General features: G+C 50.9%; 1 protein-coding gene across 1 annotated transcript; it reads left to right on the forward strand.

Moving 5' to 3' along the window:
* CPD (carboxypeptidase D) lies at nucleotides 1-19,979 on the forward strand (the record flags this gene model as incomplete). Its single annotated transcript, XM_079545166.1, has 21 exons — nucleotides 1-665; nucleotides 1,390-1,637; nucleotides 7,469-7,611; nucleotides 8,228-8,397; nucleotides 8,986-9,353; nucleotides 9,759-9,950; nucleotides 10,796-10,963; nucleotides 12,112-12,221; nucleotides 12,379-12,481; nucleotides 12,908-13,050; nucleotides 13,609-13,778; nucleotides 14,322-14,633; nucleotides 15,816-16,011; nucleotides 16,293-16,428; nucleotides 17,214-17,360; nucleotides 17,719-17,814; nucleotides 17,908-17,972; nucleotides 18,109-18,240; nucleotides 18,507-18,692; nucleotides 19,008-19,107; nucleotides 19,753-19,979. The coding sequence occupies 21 exons, from the start codon at nucleotides 1-3 to the stop codon at nucleotides 19,977-19,979; spliced, it is 4,077 nt and encodes a 1,358-aa protein (XP_079401292.1).
* Between the last annotated feature and the right edge of the window lie 2,289 nt (nucleotides 19,980-22,268).

Here is a 22,268-nt window from a genome sequence, read left to right on the forward strand (position 1 = left end):
ATGGCGAGCGCGGCGCTGGGGCCGCGTGTGCTGCTGCCGCTCTGCGCGCTGCTGGCGCTGCTGGCGCTGCTGGGCCCGGCGCGCGGCACGCACATCAAGAAGGCGGAGGCGGCGGAGCCCGGCGAGGAGCTGCGGTACCTGCACGCGGCCGAGCTGGGCGAGGCGCTGCGGGAGCTGGCGGCCTCGGCCCCGCCGGGCCTGGCGCGGCTCTTCAGCATCGGCGAATCGGTGGAGGGGCGGCCGCTGTGGGTGCTGCGACTGACGGCGGGGCAGGAAGCGCCCCGGGCAGGCGAGGAGCCCGGCGGGCCGCCCATACCCGGGCGGCCGCAGGTGAAGCTGGTGGGCAACATGCACGGCGACGAGCCCCTGGCGCGGCCGCTGCTGCTGCGGCTGGCCCGGGAGCTGGTGCGGGGCTGGGCCGGCGGCGACGCGCGGATCGGCCGCCTGCTGAACGCCACCGACCTCTACCTGCTGCCCAGCCTCAACCCCGACGGCTTCGAGCGCGCCCGGGAGGGAGACTGCGGCGGCGGCGGGGCGAGCGGCCGGGAGAACAGCCGCGGCCGGGACCTCAACCGCAGCTTCCCCGACCAATTCGAGGCCTCCGAGCCCGACCTGGGCCCCGTGCCCGAGGTGCGAGCCCTCATCGCCTGGATGCGGCGCAACAAGTGAGTGCGGGGCGGCCCTGCGCCGTCCGGGCTGCTTTCCTACCGGCGCCCGACCTTCGGCGCTGCCCTCTGAGGCGCAGGCCGCTCTCCGCTCTCTCCCGTTCAGCTTTGGGGAGCGAGGTTTAGTTCGAGGGCTCTCCTTGTTAACGCTCGGCGTGTGGCTGCCCATCGGGAGCCGTGCTTGGGGAGGCCCTGCAGGCTGCACCGTGACTGGTGTGTCCTGCTCAGACGGCTCGGTTATCCAGGAGCCTCCTGGTTTGGTGCAGTTCACATTTAGCTGCAAGAGAAACCTTTGCGTGTTCTTAATATCATTTTGGAAATTACTTTTTGCTTTCCGTTTGTTAATTTGATGGTTTTGCAAAGGTGAGGTGAGGTTTTCATTTAAACCAGGCTGGAATAGAAAGAATGCCATCCTTTGTGCACCAGCTGGGGCTGCTGCGCTCACTGCACCAACATAGTGCTGGTACAGGAGGGAACGGGTAAACAGAACTGCTTGACTTGATAAACTGCTTGATAATAAAACAAACAAAAAGAAATAGATAGCAGGTGTAACCCAATTCACGTGAGCTGTCCGATGCAAGGATGCAGGTATTGGTCGTGGTACCTCTGCTCAGAAATGTGGTGAACTTCAATTCTCTTTCTGGTGGAGGCGGCTGTTGCTGGCTTCTTATTTGCAGCATTCCGATGCGACTCTTAGTTCTTTCCTTCTCCTTCCCAACTCCAGGTTTCTGCTCTCTGGCAACCTGCACGGTGGCTCAGTGGTTGCAAGCTATCCCTATGATGACTCGCCCACACATAAGCCCACAGGAGTCTACAGTAAATCAGCTGATGATGAAGTGTTCAAATATTTGGCAAAAGCTTATGCATCACATCACCCCATAATGAAGACTGGCAAGCCAAATTGCCCTGGTGAGGAGGGAGAGACCTTCCCAGAGGGCATCACCAATGGTGCCCAGTGGTATGATGTGGAAGGTAAGCTGTGCTGCTGAGCCACTCTCGCTGCTACTTTGGGTCACATGATGGTGTATAGAAATGATTTCTTGGTCCTGCTGAGAAGCAGTAGTGATGGCCACCAAGGGAAGGATGGTAGGTAAGCGATGTTTTTAGCTTGGGATGTGTTCTAGCAGCTTGAAATGGTTTCATGGTCACATTGGCTAGTGCTTGGTGAATCTCAGCATGGGAGGGTCTTGTAGGAAACAGATCACAGCACACTGGAGGGCTCTTCTGCCCTCATTAAGTTGCCAGAGAGTCATCCTGCACACAGTTGGCTTCATCTGCCAAAGGGACTATTGTAAGATCTTGAGACAGTTACCAAGTTTTAACGATGCTACAGGAAGGTGAACTTGTGTTAATGTACTGAAGACCCAAGCAGCATTGATCTGAAACCAGTGCCAGTATTCTGCAAGGGTTTTTAACCCTTTTTTTAAGGGTTCTAAACTTGTGGGTTTGTAAATGGTTACAAGGTGGTCAGGTGTGAAGGTGTAGAATGTTGTGAGTGCACGGTGTGAGCTAACCCAGCTGCTCTCCCTGAGGTGGGGTGGTTTGGACACATGATGGGCTGTGCTGCGTGTGTCACTTCTGCTGCTGAGACTTAAGTGTCACTTTGTGGTGAGGTGCTCTTGTGCGAAGGAGTCCTTGAGTAGCGCGAAGAGAAATCTTGGTTGTGCCCTTAGAGAGAATTACACCATTTCCACACCCCCTCTGCGGAAGTTGTACAACCACAGGCTCACCAGTCAGCACGGTGACTTCTGTGGTGAGGACAAAGCACCAATCTGGCAGAACTCGTCTGAAGAAGTTGCACTGCTTTGCTGTGTCTGGACTGCTCTGCTTTCCCTCGCACTAGGCCTGATGCAGAAGGCAGGAGTGCAATGAGATCAGGCATAGTGGATCCCAAATAGCTTGCAGCTTAACAAATTCTGAACATACGGTGTCTCTCCAAAACACGGATTTCAGAGCTGAATCATATGCTTAACCCGATGTCCACATTTCTGGGGAAGCAAGGAGGGTGATCCATTATTAGACCTGCTTACGTCACCGCCGTGCTGGAGAAGGAAGTCCTTACTGCAGCGGTTGGATGGATCATTCCTGAAGATTTCACTGTTCTGATAAGCTGCGGTGTTCAAACAAGATGTGGCTCTGCCATGTTTGCTAACAGCTGTCTCCTGTCCTCCGCCCTGCCGAGCACAGCACTGTGTTTACTGGCCTCAGGGTTCACTCTGGAAAGCAGAAAGTTCAGCACAGGGAAGGTTTGTGTAATCTTGTGCATCTGCTCGTGACGGAACAGGATATCCTGGATGATCTGTGCTGCCTTGTTCTGGTGGTGGTTGTTATCAGCAACCGTTGAGATCAATAGGTTTCTTTGCTGCAGCCCCAGGGCTTTTGGCTTCTTCCTGAACTGGGATGGGTGTGCTCTGGAAGGAGGCTGCTTTGAGCTTTCAGTTTCCCTGCTCCTGGAGCAGGAAATGCTTCTCACCACAGCGTTAACTTTATCCTCCTGCTGGGACAGGGAATGCCCCATCAGTGCCAGCCAGCCCGTAGAAGGTTTGCTAGCAGCTGTTGCACAGGTGTGAACCTTTCAGGCTGCCTTTGTGTTGGAAGCTACTGAAGCTGGGGTTTGCCTGCTTTCTTCATGTAGGAAATGGCAAGGTGTGAGCTAGACCACAGCACTGTGGTTTATAACTTGATGGCCTCCAACTTTCAGCCTCTGCGGAAACAAACCCTTGAGCTGTGACAAGCCACAACCCCGGGCTCTGTGCTGATGGCTGCAGGCAGTGATTATAGGCAGTGTGCTGACAACACCAGCTCAGAATGAAGTGCTGCTAGGCTGGCACCTGTGCCATCTCAGCCACACCATAACTTCCATCTGGCTGCTGCTGATCAGGAGGGCGATGGCAGCCCTTGGAGCACATCCCACACTGGTGTGCAACCCACCATTGAGGGAAGAGTGCAGATGAGCTAACAGATAACACGGGGGGCAGCCTGCACATTTTGGAGTTGTGTCAAGTTTCAGTATTGCTTTGTGGTTTTGGGTGTTAACGCTGATTTTCAGTAGTGGATGGAGAGTCGGTGGTATGCTGCTATACTCAGACTGAGAGGCTTTTCCCAGTAACTGCAGAACTGGAATGCATGGGGGAGGGAGGATGGGAGCTTCCTGGCTGGGCTGAGCTCTGGTGAGAAGCATATGACATGCCTGAGGTGCAGAGCAAGTGCTGGTGGCCTGCAGAGCAGGTTGTGCTGGGAAAGGCCGCAGCCTCCAAGTGAACTTAAGCCAGGAAAAACAAAGAATTGAGAACAAAATGTTTCAACAGGTGGAAATTTTCCTATCACGTTTTATTGTGTGAAATCAAACGTGCTGGAAAGCCAATTGCTGTGGGATTCTTTGCTACCAGTTAGGCTTACGCTGGTGCCAGACCCCATTAACTTTGTTTTCAGTATCCTCTTATGTGTATCAAGCTAAGGTGGCAAGTGCAAACCATCCGAGTAATTCTTAAGGTCAAGCGTGAGCAGAGTATGGCTCCTTGCCATGCAGCTCAACGTGGCTGCTGCGTTCCAGCTGCTATAGATAAGCATGTCTGGCACTGCTCGGGCTATCTCTGCTGTACATGTGCTTAGTCTTCCTTCCCTTGTAACCTCTAGGGCTTTTAACTACTGAATGGCCAGTTCAGAGCAAGAAAATGATTGGAAATGTGGGCTGTTTTCTGATGCGGCTTAGTGCAGTCTGAGTCGAGAAGGGCAGCTGTTCTGGAGAGTCCATGAACGTGAGGAACTTCTGTCTGTGGGATGGATGTGTTTGCCTTCAGGTGGTAAAGGCCCTGACTCAGAAATGGACTTAATTGTGACATTGATTGGGGTGTTTTATGGGCTGCCTCGGGAGGCTTTTTCTTTATTTGTAGCCTGTCTGTAAAAGATGCTTTCCTCGCTGCTTTCAATCTGTGCTGTGAAGGTGCTGGAGGTCCCTACCAGGTGTTGGGGCAGGGAGGGGTTTGGTGGGGGTTAGGTGTGTGTTTGCCAACTTCTGAGCAGCTTGTGGTGACACTGAACTCGGAGCAGTTGAAAGGAGCCCTGAGAGCAGCAGCTGCTTATGAGATCTCTGCTTCCTGGGCATGGAACTGCAAGGAACTGCACAGTGTGAGCTCTGATGGAAGGTCTCACCCATGGCTTCCTGGGTTATACAGTTAGCTGTCGTTGTGTTTACATACAAGTCCTTAATGTAAATCTTTAATGTAATTTTTTTTTTTTTCCTTGAGAAAACTGTTGGCTTGGTTGCTAGAGGCTCTGATGCCTCTTTTCACACCTAACGTGAGCAGCACAGTGCATGTGAAGATGCTGCTCTGCTCCTCAGGGCCCTGGAAGGCTGCAGGGTGCACTGCTCTGGGCTGGATTGTGAGCTGCTGGAGCTGGAGGCTGAAACCTCACCTCCTCTGAGTTTTAATGACTGCAGACTAATGGACCAAAACATTCCTCTGCCTTTTTGGGGCTGCTGCTGGTCTCACGCTGTGAGGCAATCAGCCCTGTCCACAGAGGAAGCAACTTGTGCAGTGTATTTAATCACGTTTCTTGCCTTGCGCCATCTGCTCTCCCTGCAGAGCAGGCAGGAGCCTTTCTCTGCTGTGGCTGAGCTGCAGCTCTCCATCTCCAAATGTCTGCCCCGCTGAGAGCTGGAATTAGAGAGCTTTCTCCATCGTGAAGTTTGAAAATTGAGTCTTTCCAAGCTGGCCTAAAAGGCTTCTCTGGCATCTGGTGCATTTATAGTGTTGGGAGCTCCGGGCATGACTCGAGTGCTGCATTCTGCTGCCTGGTGTGGAGCTTGGCAGGGAGCAAAAGCATGCTGTAGGGTGAGAGGTCTGAGCCTGCTGCCTGAAGGGCAGCCCTGATGCTCAAGGGATGGGACAGAGCAGGGGGAGGTTCTGCTGGGCAGGGCTGCTTCTGCATTGGAAAGCGAGGGCTCAGCTCCAGCCATTGTGGTACAGTCTGTACACCTGTACATCTCCTGCCTGCCCCTGCGAGGTTGTGCAGATGGCATATGGAAAAATATGTGATTCCACATGCTGTAAAAATAGCTGTCCTGCTCTGCAGTGGGTCTGTGAGAAAGCCAAATATGTTCAGTACATACAATCCAAATTTTCAAGCATGCAGTGGACTATTTCTTGAAGAGACTCTCACCAAAATCGATGTACCACGCTCCAATTTAGTCCGTTACTGCTCTATTATGGGTGAGCATCTGTCCTAAATTTACTTGAATGGCAGATGAAGCACTAAATATGCTTCATAATGGCTCTGGTTTATGTATGGATGTTTTCAAATGCATTAGTATCCCACTATGAACAGATGGTTCCAGGCTGGCAAATCATTCCGCTCTGCACAGAGTTTACATCCTGCTGTGGGCTGCTTCTCTGAGCCTGGTAACAGGAGCTGTGTAAAACCAGAGTCACAGGCCTGGCACCTCCAACCTCCTGAGCTGAGCTTTACAGGTGGGTTGTTTTGTTTTGGTTTTTTTTTTAGGTCCTCAAACATTTTTTTGGGCCAGAAAAACCTCTTTCCTGTTTTAATCTCATCCTGCACACAGGCTGCAGTGCTCTCTGTCTAGTGGGAAGTGCCAGTTGATTTGCTACGAGGGCTGCCTGTTCCCTTGGTAGCAGGCTCCCAGGAGAACCAGGAAGAACTGGGACATCTCTGATCCAGCCCCCGTCCCTCCTGTCTTCCCAGAGGTCTGTGCTGTCAGTCCATCTGTTTCACCAGGCTGCCATGGGGCTCTTTGATTCAGGACAGCAGTCCCTGTTTTGGACAGTGAGTGCTCACAGCTGCCATGCTCACTGGAAGACTGCTGTGCTTGGAGCAGTGCTGATACCTTTCCAGGCCGTGCCTTGTCACAGCCTCTGCCAGTGCCAGGCTGTGTCTTTGCACTATGGCTACCCATCTTTTCCAGCTAGTTAGCCATCCAGCTATCTATTTGGATCTTGCTGTTTGACAGGCTTGTGGTGTTGTGGGGTCATGCTGCTTACTATTGAAAGCTCCCATGAGTGTTCAGAGCATTGTGTTTACAGCCCTGAGCTCTGGACCATTGAGGCGGTACCCAGCAGCCTCACGTCTCACTGGTAATTCATTTGTCCCTGTTTGAGAAACAGATCTGCACGTTGAAGGTTGATCTTAACTTCAGCAAATGGGATCAGGGTGCTTGCTAGAACAAGGTGACCTTTTTCACTCGTAGCAGTGCCTGTGGTTTCTCTGAAAGGAAAGAATGAACAGATAAACTTCATGCTGGGAAACAGCTCTCACGCACTCCTGTTTTCCGGTGCTCATGGGCTGGTTGGTTTCACACTGAACTGTTGAACTTCCCCAGGTTGGCACTCTGATGTTGGCATTTTTTTGTGTCAAGCCTGAAGCTTGTTTTGGATGAAACTGCTTCTCCTACAGGCAGGCCTTACAAGTCTGAGGCTAGTTTGCAACACGCATGAAGGACTGCAGCAGCAACATTCCAGCTCTGTGTGCCTGCCATGCTGTCTGGGCTCTGTAGCATTTGGCAGAGAGCTTCCCAGTGATATGAACCCAGAGGTGTTGCCAAGTGCTGGAAGTTCAGCTGACAGAGCAGCAGGCAGTCCCTTTGGCCTCGCAGCTTAATGCCCAGTGTGCTTGTTACTGGGAGAGGAGAGCTCTGTCTCCCCCAGGACAGGTTTTCACAGTGATCCCATCTGACTTTTCTGCTGAGGTTCATCCTGGTGAGATGCCACAGGGGGCTGAAGGACGGAGGGGAGTGTGCATCCTGTGTACTGTTGTCGTGACACATCTCTGCCTTGTTTTCTCAGGTGGGATGCAGGATTACAACTACGTGTGGGCTGACTGCTTTGAGATCACACTGGAGCTGTCCTGCTGCAAATACCCGCTGACCTCTGAGCTCCAGCAGGAGTGGGAGAACAATCATGAATCCCTCCTTTCTTTCATTGAGAAGGTAGTGTGAGCTGGTGTTGGGCCTGGGGACAACACCTGAGAAACCCCTGTGCCCTTGCTGGGCTGGGAGCACTGCATCAGCTGCTCTCACGGGCTGCGTGTGGTAACACAGCTGCTGCAGAGGTTGCGCAGAGGTTGGGGACTACAAAGCTTCTGTGCATCTCTGTGGTTCTGCCACAGTTCCCACATCCTCGGTGATAGTGAGCTCCTCCGAGAGGCCTCATGGGGTACAGTGTTACGCAGAAGGACTGTGAGTTGCAGATCTCACTACCCACGTACGCCCTGAGTAGGGGACAGTTTAGCTTGAGGAGGGAGGCAGCTGTGTTCTGTCCCTTGATATGGCCTGTAACCCTGCTCTGTTCATTGTGTTGCGTGCCCACGTTGACAAATGGGAGGATTAGCTAGGCAGGATCAGTTTTGAGAAGCTGCTGCATGCTGAATTTCCTGTCCTTGCTCCCAGGCCAAGCACTGTCTAAATCATGGGCCCTTGTTTGTCTTTGCCTGGCAGCTGTCCTGCTCTGTGCACGTGGGAACAGGAGGGGATGGTGTCGCTGGTGAGGACACTGTTGACCTGCTGTTACCTATCTTCAGCCGGAGCCTTGTGTTGTTTTCCTCAGGTCCACATTGGAGTGAAAGGTTTTGTCAGGGATGCAGTCACCAAGGTTGGTTTGGAGAACGCAACCATTGTTGTTGCTGGCATTGCCCATAACATCACAGCAGGCAAATACGGCGACTACCACCGGCTGCTGGTGCCTGGGACCTACAACGTGACCGCCGTTGTGATGGGGTAATGTCACCATGGTGCTGCCTACTGCTCGTGTTACTTTACTTCATTTCTTACCCCTGAGCACGTTGTGTGTTTAAGGGGCTTGGCTGGAAGCTGCAGCAGGAAAGGTCTCCTGCAATGGATTAGAGCTGCAGCTGTGTTTGTTCACCCCTGCCCTGCTGTGGTGGGGAGCTGCTGGATGCACAGCACTTCTTCCTTTATTTGTTTGTGTCAACCTGTATCTTACTTATGGGCAAAAGGAGAAAGTGCAGCAGGTCATCTCAGTAAGGGTTTGCCTCACATATGGGGGTAAATGTGTTGCTTGCTGCTAGCTAGCCCTGTGCTGCACCTGCAGCTTCTTCCCTGGAGAGTCCATAAACAGGAACTGACGCCTCTGACACAGCAAGGGGCAGCAGCATGGTTGGATTTGGAGGAGGGGGATGAGCCCCATCAGCTTGTTTTGCTGGTGAATCTCTCACATAATTGTTAACATCTGAATGTGCTCAGACTGGGAGGAGGAGGATGGGGAAACGTGCAAAGGTTTTGGCCTTTGTTCTGCAGAGCCTCCTTGCTGAAGCCTGCTCTTTTTTTTTTTTTTTTTTCTTACAGTTACACACCACTGACCAGAGAAAACATTGAGGTGAAGGAGGGAGATGCAACAGAAGTGGATTTCTTCTTGCAACCGGCTGTGATGGCACCAGCTCCCAACCTCACGCAGCTCACGACAACGCCCGCTCCTGCTTCTACCGTTGCCTCCACCGTGGTGCAGCCCGAAGCCCCGAGCCCAACCTCCCTCCATCAGCCCATCCAACCTGTGGACTTCCGCCACCACCACTTCTCAGATATGGAGATCTTTCTGCGGCGCTACGCCAACGAGTTCCCCAACATCACCCGGCTGTACTCCGCGGGCAAGTCGGTGGAGCTGCGGGAGCTCTACGTGATGGAGATCTCAGACAACCCTGGTGTCCACGAAGCAGGTAATGAGGGAGATTCTTTCTAGCCAAACACCAGTGCGAGTGGTAGACCCTTAGATTTGGGAGACTGTGGGCAGAGCGAAAAGGAAATGCAGAGCTGGCATCTGAAGAGAGGCTGAGCTCCTCCTCTTTAGAAAGACCAGGTGCAGTGGATGATGCTTGGGTGAGTTAAAGAGCATTGCTAGGGAAATATACCTGAGTGGGTGGGACTCTGGGGTCAGAAAGACCAAGCACCCTCCTTGCACTAATATTCATCCTCTTGGTGTTGTGAGAGCAGAAGGATACATATTAGGTAAATGCCCTCTGACCTGGAGGAAGGTCTGAACGCAGTGCTCATGGTGGTGAGATGTCTCCAAGCTTCAGTATAGCAATCATAATTACCTCTTTGGCATGGCTGTGTGTCTGCAGGTGAGCCAGAGTTCAAGTATATTGGTAACATGCACGGGAATGAAGTTGTGGGGCGAGAGCTGCTGCTGAACCTCATCGAGTACCTCTGCAAGAACTTCGGCACAGATCCTGAAGTGACTGACTTGGTCCAGAGCACACGGATCCACATCATGCCATCCATGAACCCAGACGGCTATGAGAAGTCCCAGGAAGGTAATGCTGCCCGTGCTGTGGGATTTCTGGCTCTGAGAATGAGACCTGTGGTTTGTCATACCTCTGGGAAGTCTGGAAGCATTCTGCTGGGACTGAAGTGCTGTCGGTGCAGGGGGGATGGGAAGGGACTGGTGTGTGCAATGGAATGAGTGGGTGGACCCAGCACTGCAGGAAGTGGGTGGCTGACTGATGCCTGAAGTGGTTGGAAAGAGCTCTTATGCTTCGGCAGTGCTGTATATGCTGCCCCTGTTTGGGTCCCCTTATGGTTTGTGGCTATCCCAAGGCTTATTTAAAAACAAAAAAAGACATTCCTTTTACACAGCTCATACTTGCTATGCTTTGGTCCATGCTTTTAGTAACATGTGATGTGGGAGCCAGGCAGTCTGCGGAGCACTAGTCCAAGGGTAATATAGGCTTTTATTGTGGTGTTGAAATTGGCAAAAACATTCAGGGAAGTCCTTCAAACTGCGTGGCTTTTGCAGATTGGCCCAACAAAGCTTGTCCAGAACAATTTTCTGGAAGTAGACCTCTTGTGTTTGACACAGAACTTGTCCAGCTGGTTTGAGAAGGTCTGAGATTCTGTGGTCATGACAGCAGCTGCTGGGATTATCCATGGTTCAGTGTCTTTCTGCCAGCTGAGGCCTGACTGGCACTGGCAGGGCCCCCAGACAGCTCTATGCACTCCTGCTGGAGGAAGGTGGATGTCCCGTCGTTCTGGGGTGCAGGGAGCCCGCATTGTTGCGTTCCTTGCTGTTTTCCACTGATCAACAGTATGAGGACACGGCTTCCACAGCAAAATGGGGAGTTGCATAGGGTTCAAACCTGAACTTGTGTTCATTTTTCAGGAGACAGAGGAGGAACCGTTGGCAGAAACAACAGCAACAACTACGACCTGAACCGGAACTTCCCAGATCAGTTCTTCCAGGTGGCAGACCCTCCACAGCCCGAAACTCTGGCTGTCATGAGCTGGCTGAAGACTTATCCATTCGTGCTTTCAGCAAACCTGCATGGAGGTACGTCAGCTACACCAGGCTCCTTTCTCACCACTGAGGTTTGAGAATGCAGGAATATCTCTGCTGTGTTTATGGCATGGAGTGAGGAACGCTGCTGTGAAACAGCAGGAGCAGAAGCAGCCAGGTTCCTGTATGGGGGATGGTGCCTGTAGAAAAAGGGGAAACCAAACCTACTGTTACTTGGTTGGAGGTTGTGCTTCTGAAAGGTGGATCAGATTCTGAAAGCCCTGTCCCCCAAGCACGCTTGCAGGCAGTTGAAGAGGCTGCTGGGAGGAGCACAGCCACTTTTCTGAAGGGAGCACATGCACAGGACAGCAGCTGGCATGTTGCCTGTGAGGTGATGGGGCAATTGGGATGGACTGCCCTGTCAGCAGCTGCTCAGTGGCTGCTTCTGTGATGTGGCAGTGCCTTGGCCGTCAGAGGCTTCGCAGTATTTATAAATTGAGGGGAAAACAATGTAATCCTGAGGGTTCCCTGCCTCAAATTGCACGGCAGAATGATGAAATTTGCTGCAATTTAATTATCATTTTAGAATGATCTAAATGAAGTCTTTGCATTGCAGCTTATTCCCTAGACACTTTATCTGCTGGCTTGGAGCTGTGGTGACCTGCAGGTGTTGCTCTGTGCTAGCATGTTTAATTCTGTAGTGCAGAAATACAGTGTGTGGGTGAGAGGGAGCTGGCTGTTCTCCAGCAGCAGCACTGTCTGTGTCCCACAGTGCCATTAACACAGCTTCCTTAAGGAAAGTTTCAGCCAGCCAGAGCTGTCATAGTCTGCCTGCCCTTGCAGTAAGCTCCAGAAGGCTGACAAGCTGCAGCAGTTGGGTCAGGGGCACCAGGAGTGTTTCAGAAAATTTCCTTTGTGTTCACTCCTCTGGGAAAATGATTATTAGCAGGCTGTGCCCATCCCTCCAGAATGTTAGGGCACAGCTTTGGCGTGTCGTGGTTGGGGTTTGCGTTCCTTATTGTATGCAGTCTCATCTTTTCCTGTGCTTTTGTTGTCTCTTCTGTTCACTGTGCCTAATGCTATGTTTATAGCCAAGTCTTGAGAGCTTGGTCCTTGCCTTCTTAAAGAAAAGCTTCTTCTGTTAGGCTGAGGACTCCATTGAAAAGCTTGCAAGTCTGAGTTGAATCTCACTTTCCCTGCAGGTTCTCTGGTGGTTAATTACCCCTATGATGACGATGAACAAGGAGTGGCCATATACAGCAAATCCCCAGACGATGCTGTGTTTCAGCAGCTGGCGCTTTCCTACTCCAAGGTAAAGCTCTAAAATGGGAAATCCTATCTGCCAGGGTAGTTCCTGATGCTATCATGAGCTCTCTGAGTGTCTGGTAGGGGAGCCAGTCTGTTAGAACAGAAGTGCCAGTGGCTATAGAGAGCAGACTCAGCTTCACATGTTGCATCTTGTTTTTCAGGAAAATAAACAGATGTATCAGGGAAGCCCGTGTAAGGATATGTACCCCAACGAGTACTTCCCACATGGCATCACAAACGGGGCCCAGTGGTACAATGTTCCAGGTGAAGTCATCCTGAAGTCTCTTGCAGTGTTTCTTTCCAAGTTAATGCATGTGCAGCTGAAAGAATTTAGTCTGATCAGTCACAGGCTTTGCATCTCTCAGCCCAGATTCCTCTTCAGTAATGTACCCAGGTTAAGTCATTCTGGAGGGGAGGAATTTATGGTGTGGTGTTTCTGGTTACCAGCAGTATAATGGACATGAAAGGCATTTACGAGGAGGGTGGATGTCTGCAGTGTTGACAACCCCCTGAAGCTTGAATCTTGCCTCATGTTAAAAGCCTTTTACTTTGGTATTAATTGCATGTGGTAGTTAGAATTTAATCGTTCTCTAGTATCTGATTTACTTTTTTTAAATCTTTTTTCTATGAGCTGTGTTACTGCTTCCTTCAGGAGATCATATCAAAACTTCTTTTACATTCCTCTTGTAGGTGGGATGCAAGACTGGAATTACTTGAACACAAACTGCTTTGAAGTGACCATTGAGTTGGGCTGTGTGAAATACCCAAACGCAGAGGAGCTCCCAAAGTACTGGGAGCAGAACCGCAGGTCCCTCCTGCAGTTCATGAAACAGGTGAGACACCTGGACTCCAAAAGATGGTGAGAGCTGCCTCTTAGGCCTGGATTAGAGGTGCTGGAATAAGCAGGCTGATCTGCACACTGCAGTGAGTGCTGCTTCCTGCCCAGTCCAGATCCCTGCTCCACAGCAATCCTTCCATCTGAACATGCATTGATTTCTTCTTCTCCCCTCCTTAACATGCCAAAAATCTGTATGGAAACAGCAGCCAGGTGATGCAGGTGGGGGCATTTCATTTCCCAGTAGCTCAGTTTTCCCTTGGCTAGAGTATCCCTTCTGTGCTGTTTCCATCTGACTCACGGCTGCTGGCAGCACGGTGCAGCTGGGGCATGCAAACAGAGGTGTGGGGCAGAGCGTACGTGCCGTCATGGCATCGTGAGCCAAACAATTGCCCATTCATTGTGCTCGTGTGACCTTTGTCCACTCCAGCTTCACCTGAGCCCTTTTGGAACGCGTTGCTCCTCCAGGAGCGCTGGGAGCTCTGCATGTCAGCACTCCCATAGCGCTGTGTGTTGGAGGGCTGGTGCTGAGTGGGGCTCTCTGGGTCTGTTCCAGGTTCACCGTGGGGTCTGGGGCTTCGTGCTGGATGCCACGGATGGAAGGGGCATCCTCAATGCCACCATCAGCGTCGCTGAGATCAACCACCCAGTGACCACCTACAAGGATGGAGACTACTGGCGCCTCTTGGTGCAGGGGACGTACAAAATCACAGCATCTGCACGAGGGTGAGCAAGCTGTGGTGCACGGGATGGGCGCTGCACAGCTGCCACAGTGCTCTCCTGGCTTCTTAGTCAAGAGCTGACAAAGCTGTGCTGCCCTGATGTCGGGACGTGTTCCTTTGGTGACAGTGTAGGGTCCAGATCTTCCCTTGCTTGGAGGTGGTTTGGGCAAGCAACTGGGTGTCTTTAGGGGAAATTCTCACACAGGCAGCTGCCCGCAGAAATGATTTCAACGGCTCCCAAAACCTTGTTGTTCTTTGGGTTAAAGCTGCCTGACCTGTCATCCTCCCTGCCTGCCACGTAACCCTGCAACACTTGTGCCAGAAGCAGCTCAAGGCTGTGCTGGGTCCTGAGCTGCTCCCTGCCCTGCCTTTCCCATGTCCCTTTTGAAGAGTTTTTTTTTTTTGCTGTTTGTATTTGTGCCTCTTGCTTCCTTTGGCTGCAGAGCAGCAGCAGTCTCGTGCTGAGTATCTGGGCAGGAGGGGGGATGGCTCGGTGTGCGAGGCCTCAACCCCTGATGTTTTCTTATCCCTTCTCCTCCCTGGGCAGGTACAATCCTGTCACTAAGACGGTGGCAGTTGACAGCGAAGGTGCTGTGCAAGTCAACTTCACTCTTAAACGGACAGATGCCAAAGTGGAGGAGGGGAAAGCGCCAGTCCTGAATACCCCAGACACCAGCGACCCCAATGAGAAGGAGTTTGAGACTCTGATCAAGGATCTCTCTGCTGAGAATGGTGTGGAACACCTCCTGCTTTCCTCCTCGGGGAAAGTCTCTCCTTATCGGTACCGCCCTTACAAGGACCTCTCCGAGTTCCTCCGAGGCCTCTACCTGAACTACCCACACATCACAAATCTCTCCAGGTGAAAACTCCGAGCAGCAGTGCTCAGCTCCTCCATGAGCAGCGACCTGTGGCAGAGAAATAGTGCAATGATGAGCTGTGAATGTGATACAGAGATAGGGGAGCTTGTTCCTGTCCTACCCTGTGGTGCATGAGCTCAGAGGAGCCCCAGATGTAAGGGCACGGTGGCAGAGCGTTGGCTGCAGGGACCCACAGACACATCCACGTGCTTTTTCCTGAGACCTCATTTTACTGACTGAAACCTGGGGTGCAGTTAGCTGCCCTGGGTGCCTTGCACTGATATTCCCAGCATTGAGATGCCAGGTTTCTGCAGACACACTCTATTCCCTCTATTTTCCAAACCCTGTCTGACATCTAAGCTGCACAAGTGGACAAATATGGCTTTGGAATCTTAGAATTGTAGAATATTCTGGGTCAGAAGAGACCCATGAGGATCATAAATCCGATGGCATTTTTTTTCAATGCTTTCCTTTCAGCTTTTAATTTAACACTGTGAGATGTATTTGAGGTAATGCCCTGAGCCAAGCTCTCTGCCCTCCTGCAGGAGCTGCCTTGTGGTTCTCTGCTCTCCCTTGTGACCTGTAGCTATTACCCTCTGTCAACTTCAGAAGGCACAAATCCGGCCTCTTTGTCCCAGGCCCCTGGTTACTTGTTGTCACCAGGCACAGTGTGCTCATGTGCTGTCCGTGCTGGTGCCAAGGCTGCCCTTCTGATCTGTAGCCTCTATTGTCCTTCCAGTTGCATCAGCCTTGATTGTGCTCCCTGCTTTGCTTGCATTCACTTCGCTAACTTAATGGCACGGCTGTAGAAACAAGTTCTGCACTGCTGGAAATAGGCCTGCTTTTGTCCTCTGAACTGGGTGCTTTATGAATTAGTTTGATGTATGGATGTATCCTGCTCTGATTAAAGAGGAGAAAAAAGTCCAAAGCAAACAAACCCACTTTGGAAGCGTGGAGGCATGTAGCCATTCCTTCCACACGTGGTGTTATAGGCTACATAGAGATGCATGGAGCATTGAGTGTTCTGTGCATCTCTGCCTGGATGCTTGCGATGTGGCTGTGTGTTCTGTGCCACTTGTCTCAGTAACCTGCTTGGGGAAGGAGGCAGCATTCCCTTGACACCAGGGTTTCTCCACAAGGCCAAGCTCTGTTCCTGAGCTCACGCTCTGCTTTCTTCTCGGCAGCCTGGGTCAGAGCGTTGAGTTCCGTCAGATTTGGTCCCTTGAAATCTCCAACAAGCCCAACCAGTCTGAGCCTGAGGAGCCCAAGATCCGCTTTGTTGCTGGGATTCATGGGAACGCTCCTGTTGGTACCGAGCTGCTCCTGACACTGGCAGAATTTCTTTGCATGAACTACAAGAAGAACGCTGCTGTTACAAAGGTGAGGAGCTCTGCTGCGAGGGACGGGCTTGGAGCCCTCCAGTTGTATCCTGAGAAGACAGCACTCGTCAGGAGAGACTGGTCTTGTTTTAGCCTGTGGGTCCTGTGCATGCAGGGAGGATGTTAGGAAATCTGTGGGGCCGGTGGGAACCTGTGACTCATGAAATCAATGGAAGCAGCTATTTCTAGGAAAAGATTGAGACAAAGGAGATGTACAGAGATGTACAGAGAACAAACCCTATTAATTGTACTGATGTGTTGTTTCTTTCCTGCTTTGTTCAGCTGATTGACCGAACACGGATTGTGATTGTGCCATCCCTGAACCCAGATGGACGGGAGATAGCACAGGAGAGGGGCTGCACCTCCAAGATAGGCCAGACTAATGCCCACGGCAGAGATCTGGACACAGACTTCACAGGTAAAGCTAACTGATGCAAACTGATGTGTGGTGCCCCATAAAAATGCGGGCTGCAGTACAAGTCTCCTGCTGGCTGGCCTCTCTAGGGTTGGAGGTACTTACCTGATTGTGGGGTCTTTCTGTAAAGAGGGCAGTGCTCCTGCCTCAGAGCTGAAGTAGCACAGCTGCTGGGAAACGTCCAAAGCTTGAATTCCCCTTAGAGACTGTAATTTGCAGACCTTTGTACAGAAAGGAGAAGATAAAGAGAGCTCTTTAGGAACAGTCCAGAGATCATACAGTATTTTTTCCTGTTAATTGATTTCTTTCAGTGCTACGTTTCTGAAAAGCATTCTCTATTCTTGCTCCTTGGAAACAGTTTCCTTTTTTCATGCTTTTAACTGCCTGTTACATCCAGCTCTGTACCACTGCTGTGCCCACCTTTCCTGGAGAGGAAGTGTTTTCTCTGGCCACCTTTGGCTGGAATCATCCCAAGTGCTTTCTTAGGTGTCAGTTCAGGGACAATGAAGAAAGCAAACACACATGAAATACCCTCTGTATCACAAAAGTAAATAGATTGGGAAACCAGTCATTTTTCACATTTGTTAAGCTTTGCAGATGAGTTCCACCCATGAGCAGTGTGGATGAGGTGCTTTACTTAATCTTTCAGAAGCAATTTGCTGAGATCTGGCAAATGTATTTTCAGGCAGATAATTTCAGCCATAAAGAAGAAACATTTCTGCAAGCCTGTCAAATAGCAGAGAAAGCTGTCATCAATCCCTTTTCCTATTTGTTGTTCTCACTTACAGGCAATTACTCCAGGTATTCAGGAACACAAGAGCCCGAAACCAAAGCCATGGAGAACTTGATATTGAAGCAAGACTTCAGCCTCTCTGTTGCTCTAGATGGTGGATCTTTGCTTGTCACTTATCCCTATGATAAGCCAGTGCAGACAGGTATGACTGACTCCTCCAGGGTCTTCAGTGCAGTTAGGCTCTGGCCAGTCATGTGGCTGCATGGTGTAAGAGCTTGTCCTTTTTTTGTGCTGATGGTGTGCTGTAGCCTCCTGTTGGCTTTAACCCCTTGGTTCTGGAGAACTGCTGGCAGTCTGTAAAGCAAAGCTCAGCACCCTGACAGGATTCAGCTTGGAGTCAGAACATTTACTGTTTCTGTTTTCGGAACAATATTTCAGTCTGAAATCCCTCTGAAGCAACATGTGTGACTGTTGTATATCGGATCATGGGGTTAGAATAGGAATATCTTCTCCCACTCAATAGGACCTGCATTCCTAATGTCTCACCTTTCTGTTTGTAGTGGAGAACAAGGAAACACTGAAGCATTTGGCATCTGTATATGCAAACAACCATCCGTCGATGCATTTAGGCCAGCCAGGATGTCCAAATAAGTCCGGTAGGTTTGGTTCAATCCTTTGAACCCCTGACCACTTGTGCTGGGTTCTGCTAGGAGCAGATCAGTCTGATTGCTGTGTTCTTACTCTCACAGATGAGAATATTCCTGGGGGTGTGATCCGTGGCTCTGAATGGCACAGCCACCTGGGAAGTATGAAGGTACTTCATCTCATCACAACGCTTTCCTTCCTTGCAGATATGTCTTTAAATTTGGGCAAAACCTCAACCATCTTCAGCTGCACTCTGGGAAACCTTTTAAATGCTGTCTCTTGTAACTGTGGTGGTTTTGTTTCAGGATTTCAGCGTTACATTTGGTCACTGTCCTGAGATCACTGTTTATACCAGCTGCTGCTACTTCCCCAGTGCAGGGCAGCTCCCTGGCCTGTGGGCAGAACACAGGAGGTCTCTCCTTAGCATGCTTGTGGAGGTGAGCAGTGGTCTGGGGGCAGAAATCCTTGTTGGGAGTGAAGGTGTTGGGATGGGTGCCTTTCTTTCTAGTGGGCTGAGCAGCCCTTGCAGTATTATATAATCTTATTTCTGAAGGGAGAAGGGGAATGTCACTGTGGGATGATGGCTAAGGTTGCTGAAGAGCATGCTATATTTTAAGGGGAGGCTAGATCCTGTTTTAGTTCAAAATATGCCTTACACGTGGACTGGAACATGAGGCATTTGAAATGCTTTGTTTTGTTTCAGGTTCACAAGGGAGTCCATGGATTTGTCCAAGACAAGAGTGGCAAGGCAATTTCTAAAGCTGTCATTGTTCTTAATGAAGGCTTGAGGGTTTGTACTAAAGAAGGTGGCTATTTCCACGTGCTCTTGGCTCCTGGTTTGCATAACATCAATGCTATAGCTGACGGGTACCAACAGAAGCATATGCAGGTATGTGAACATCTATTGGAGCTCTCCTCCCTTGCTTTCATATGAAGGCATCCATCCCTAACTGCTCTTACCTGGGCTGTATCTTGTTGGCTGTGTTTACCTTCTGGCTACAATAGTTGTCTTCTGCCTTGTGGTAATGGAGAAGAATTTCTGAACAAGGCAGAGTTTTTCTGGGCAATAGTTTTTCCCTACACTGCATTTATCTTCAGTATCTGCCTGGTTCTGCCCTGGGCAGCAGATGTCTTTTTTTTTTCTTTAGATACCTACCAGATGTGTAAACATTGAGACAGACTGAGTCCTTGTATCTTTCCATAGGTCTTGGTACGTCATGATGCACCCAGCTCTGTGTTCATTGTATTTGACATGGAAAACAAGATATTTGGTCTGCCACGGGAGCTGGTTGTAACAGTTGCAGGTAAAGTGATAGCTTCATTCAAAGCTTTGAGCCTCATTTTCTGGGCTGGTTCATTCTGACAGTAACCCTTATTTTTTTATTTTTATTTTTTTAAACTGGATTCTGGAAGAGTAGCCTGCAGCATTGAGTTTCCTCCTCCTGTTTTCCCTTCTGAACACATGCTTGGCCCTGCAGACTGGTCCAAAAGCCTTTGGCTCTAGTGATGCTGGGCTAGCAGATAAAGACAGAGGAAGTGGAGAATGTTGCAGGGATCTGAAGGGTCCTGAATGGACCTTGAGGTGGCTAGAAGGGGGAGAGCCTGTATGTGCATAGGGCTGGGACCTAGCAGATCTTACATTTTCCCTAGGTCTCTTTGCATGGTCTGGCACAGGGCAAGCACTAAGGAATTTATATGTTTCTGTCATTGTGGCTGCTGCTGGGGAAGCTGGGGTTTGTTCCCAGTGTACTGCAGAAGCTCAGCGATGTTATCTTAAATTGCTAGCCCAGAAAATGTAGTGCTTCTCTACTGTGACTGAGCTCCTTCCTCCTGGGGCACAGAAGTGAGGAAAGCAGCTGTGATTGTGTGAGGGAGGAATGATACTGGAGAATGTAGAAGCCTCTGAGGTGAGGAATATAGAATTAAATTCAGTGTCTTCTCTCTGGCAGGTGCAAGTATGTCAGCTCTGATCCTCACTGCCTGTATCATCTGGTGTGTCTGCTCAATTAAGTCCAACAGACACAAGGATGGCTTCCACCGCCTGCGGCAGCACCACGACGATTACGAGGATGAAATCCGCATGATGTCCACCGGCTCCAAGAAATCCCTCTTGAGCCACGAATTCCAGGATGAAACAGACACTGAAGAAGAAACATTGTACTCCAGCAAACACTGACACCTCCCTGAGAGGAAAGGAAGTTTCCCTGGACTAGCCCCAGCGGGAGGGAGGGGTGATCCCTCTGGATCAGTTTTGAGACATTAACTTGCAGGACTGTGTTTGGGTGGCAGCTCCTGACTTCCTTCTGCTGTTTGCTCTGTTCCTATGTACATGCAAATCAGTGGGTGTTAGAGGCTGTGTTTGGGTTAAGGGCATGGCTTATGTTTTTAGGGCAAGGTCTGGAGGTTCACATGACGCTGACTGAAAGGTGATTAAGCAGGTTGGCCAGCAGAGTTCCTAACACTTCCCCAGCATCTCAACACTGTGAGCAGATGGTGGGGAAGTGTCCCAAGACCTGTGTAGGGTCGTAGTCACGACACTCTGAAGTGGTATCTACCTGTTTTGATTTCATTTTTCTTACTGTGTGTGGTGGAAGCCTTGATCCATCACCAGCTCCACGTTCTGCAGAGCAGCCCTTGGAAACAGCCTGTACTTGCTTCTCAGCTGCTCCCTTGGAGCTTTTCCCTACCTTGAGATGCTGTGCTCAGCCACACTGCAGTGGTTGTGGAGCACCTCTAATGTGTTGCTAGTTCCAAGCGGTGATATGGCATCCTGAAGGCTGGGGGCGATGACGTCAAGTCTTGGTGTGAACTGGAGAAAGGAGCAGATGTCAGAGCTTCTGCGAATTCTGACCAAGTTCAGCAGCTTGTCAGCTCTGCAGAACTGCTGTTCCTGGTTCTGGGGAAGAAAATTTTGTCCCCATCATACCTGGTTGCATCTCATTTATGTGGGCTTGGCTTTTGGACATGATGGTGTTTCAGCAGTGCAGTGTCTGAAAGCACGACTGGAGGTTGTTCTGAGCATTATTGGAGTAGCAGAGAGAAAGGGTATCCATGGCCTGACTTTGGTCTTGACTTTTGAAGAGCAGCTGCACCCTTTGCTGTTGTGCATTTAATACCATTTAGTGGTCAGAGCACTTGGAAAACAATCTCTCATCAAGCTCTGGTGATGCTAGGCACCAAATTAGCCTGCTGGCCTAACTTAGTTCTGCTACTACAGTGTCCCTGAAGTACGTAGCAAGAGCTCCACCTGCTTGTATGTCTGCAGCGTGCTGTGGAGGCCTGAGTGCAAGGTGTGAGGAAGGGCTGAGTCGCTGTGCTGGAGGGAAAAGCAGCCAAATTCTCTTCTGGAGCACTGAAGTAATTGGAAAGAGGAGCTGCAGTGTGCATCTTTCAGCTGCATTGAGTTTGTGGGGCAATGAAGGGTGCCCAGAAGGGCAGGATGCCCAAGACATTTGATTTCCAAAGCCTTCATATATTTCTGAAGTTCTCGTGCTTTCTGGGCAGAAGTCTGGGGTTAGAATTAGGCACTTATTTCCTTGCTGCTCATTCTTTTTTGTTTATTTCTTTTTCTCAACGGACTGAACTCTACAGTGCCTGGAGCACTCACTGCCTTGGATATCCCGCGTACCCTGAGCTGATCTGCCTCCAGCAGGCCAGGGAGATCTGCTCCTGAGATCTGCATGGGGCAGTGCTGGAGTGTTTGCACCCAAATGTGTGATGAGGGCTCTGGAGGAACAGCGCAGTAAATTCCCTGTCCCAGGCTGCTGGTCCCTATCTTGCAAGGAACCCCACGGGTGGTAGATGCCTCTCCAGAGCCATGGAGCTGTGGCTGTGCTGAAGGTCTCGGCAGCTGCCTGGAAGGTTGAAGGTGACCCTTGGGTGGCTGCAGACCTTCTTCCCTCATCTGTGGTGTTGGTATAGGGCAAGAAGCACGCAGTAAGATCCGGCTGGAGCAGTGCTCTGGGAACAGGGAGGTGATCGTCCACACTGCTGTCCTGCATCGCTGTGGTGTGAATGAGCCCCTCGGTGTCTCTGCCCTGCAGAGCCCACGCGGGGTCCCAGCTCCATGCTGGGTTTGGTGCTGGACTGTGACTTAAGCAGCTCCTGGAGCGCCGCGTGGGCAGAGCTGTCCCCAGCAATAAGTCCTTGGGAATCGACACACGGGAGGTGAGCGGGGCTGATAGGGCTGATGGTTTTGTAGCCGTGTGAGACTTCTCTGTGCCGCAGTGGTGCTCAGCGTGCCGAGGAGCCCATCCGTCTTTCTGTCCATCCGTCCGTCTGTCCGTGGAAGCGTCTGCCCCACGCGCACTGTGCCTTCGCTGTACGTTTCCACGAGGGCTCGAAGCGCCCTTCCCGGGGAGGCAAGGGCCGGCGTTGCCCCGTGCTGGGCCCTCGGGTCGTTTTTTACCTGTATACCAATAACCTGTATAAAACTATTTTGATGTCCGCCCGCCTTCTCTCGTTC

The sequence above is a fragment of the Tetrao urogallus genome (assembly GCF_951394365.1).
Source record: "Tetrao urogallus genome assembly, chromosome: 20".
NCBI classification, from domain to species: Eukaryota; Metazoa; Chordata; class Aves; order Galliformes; family Phasianidae; genus Tetrao; species Tetrao urogallus.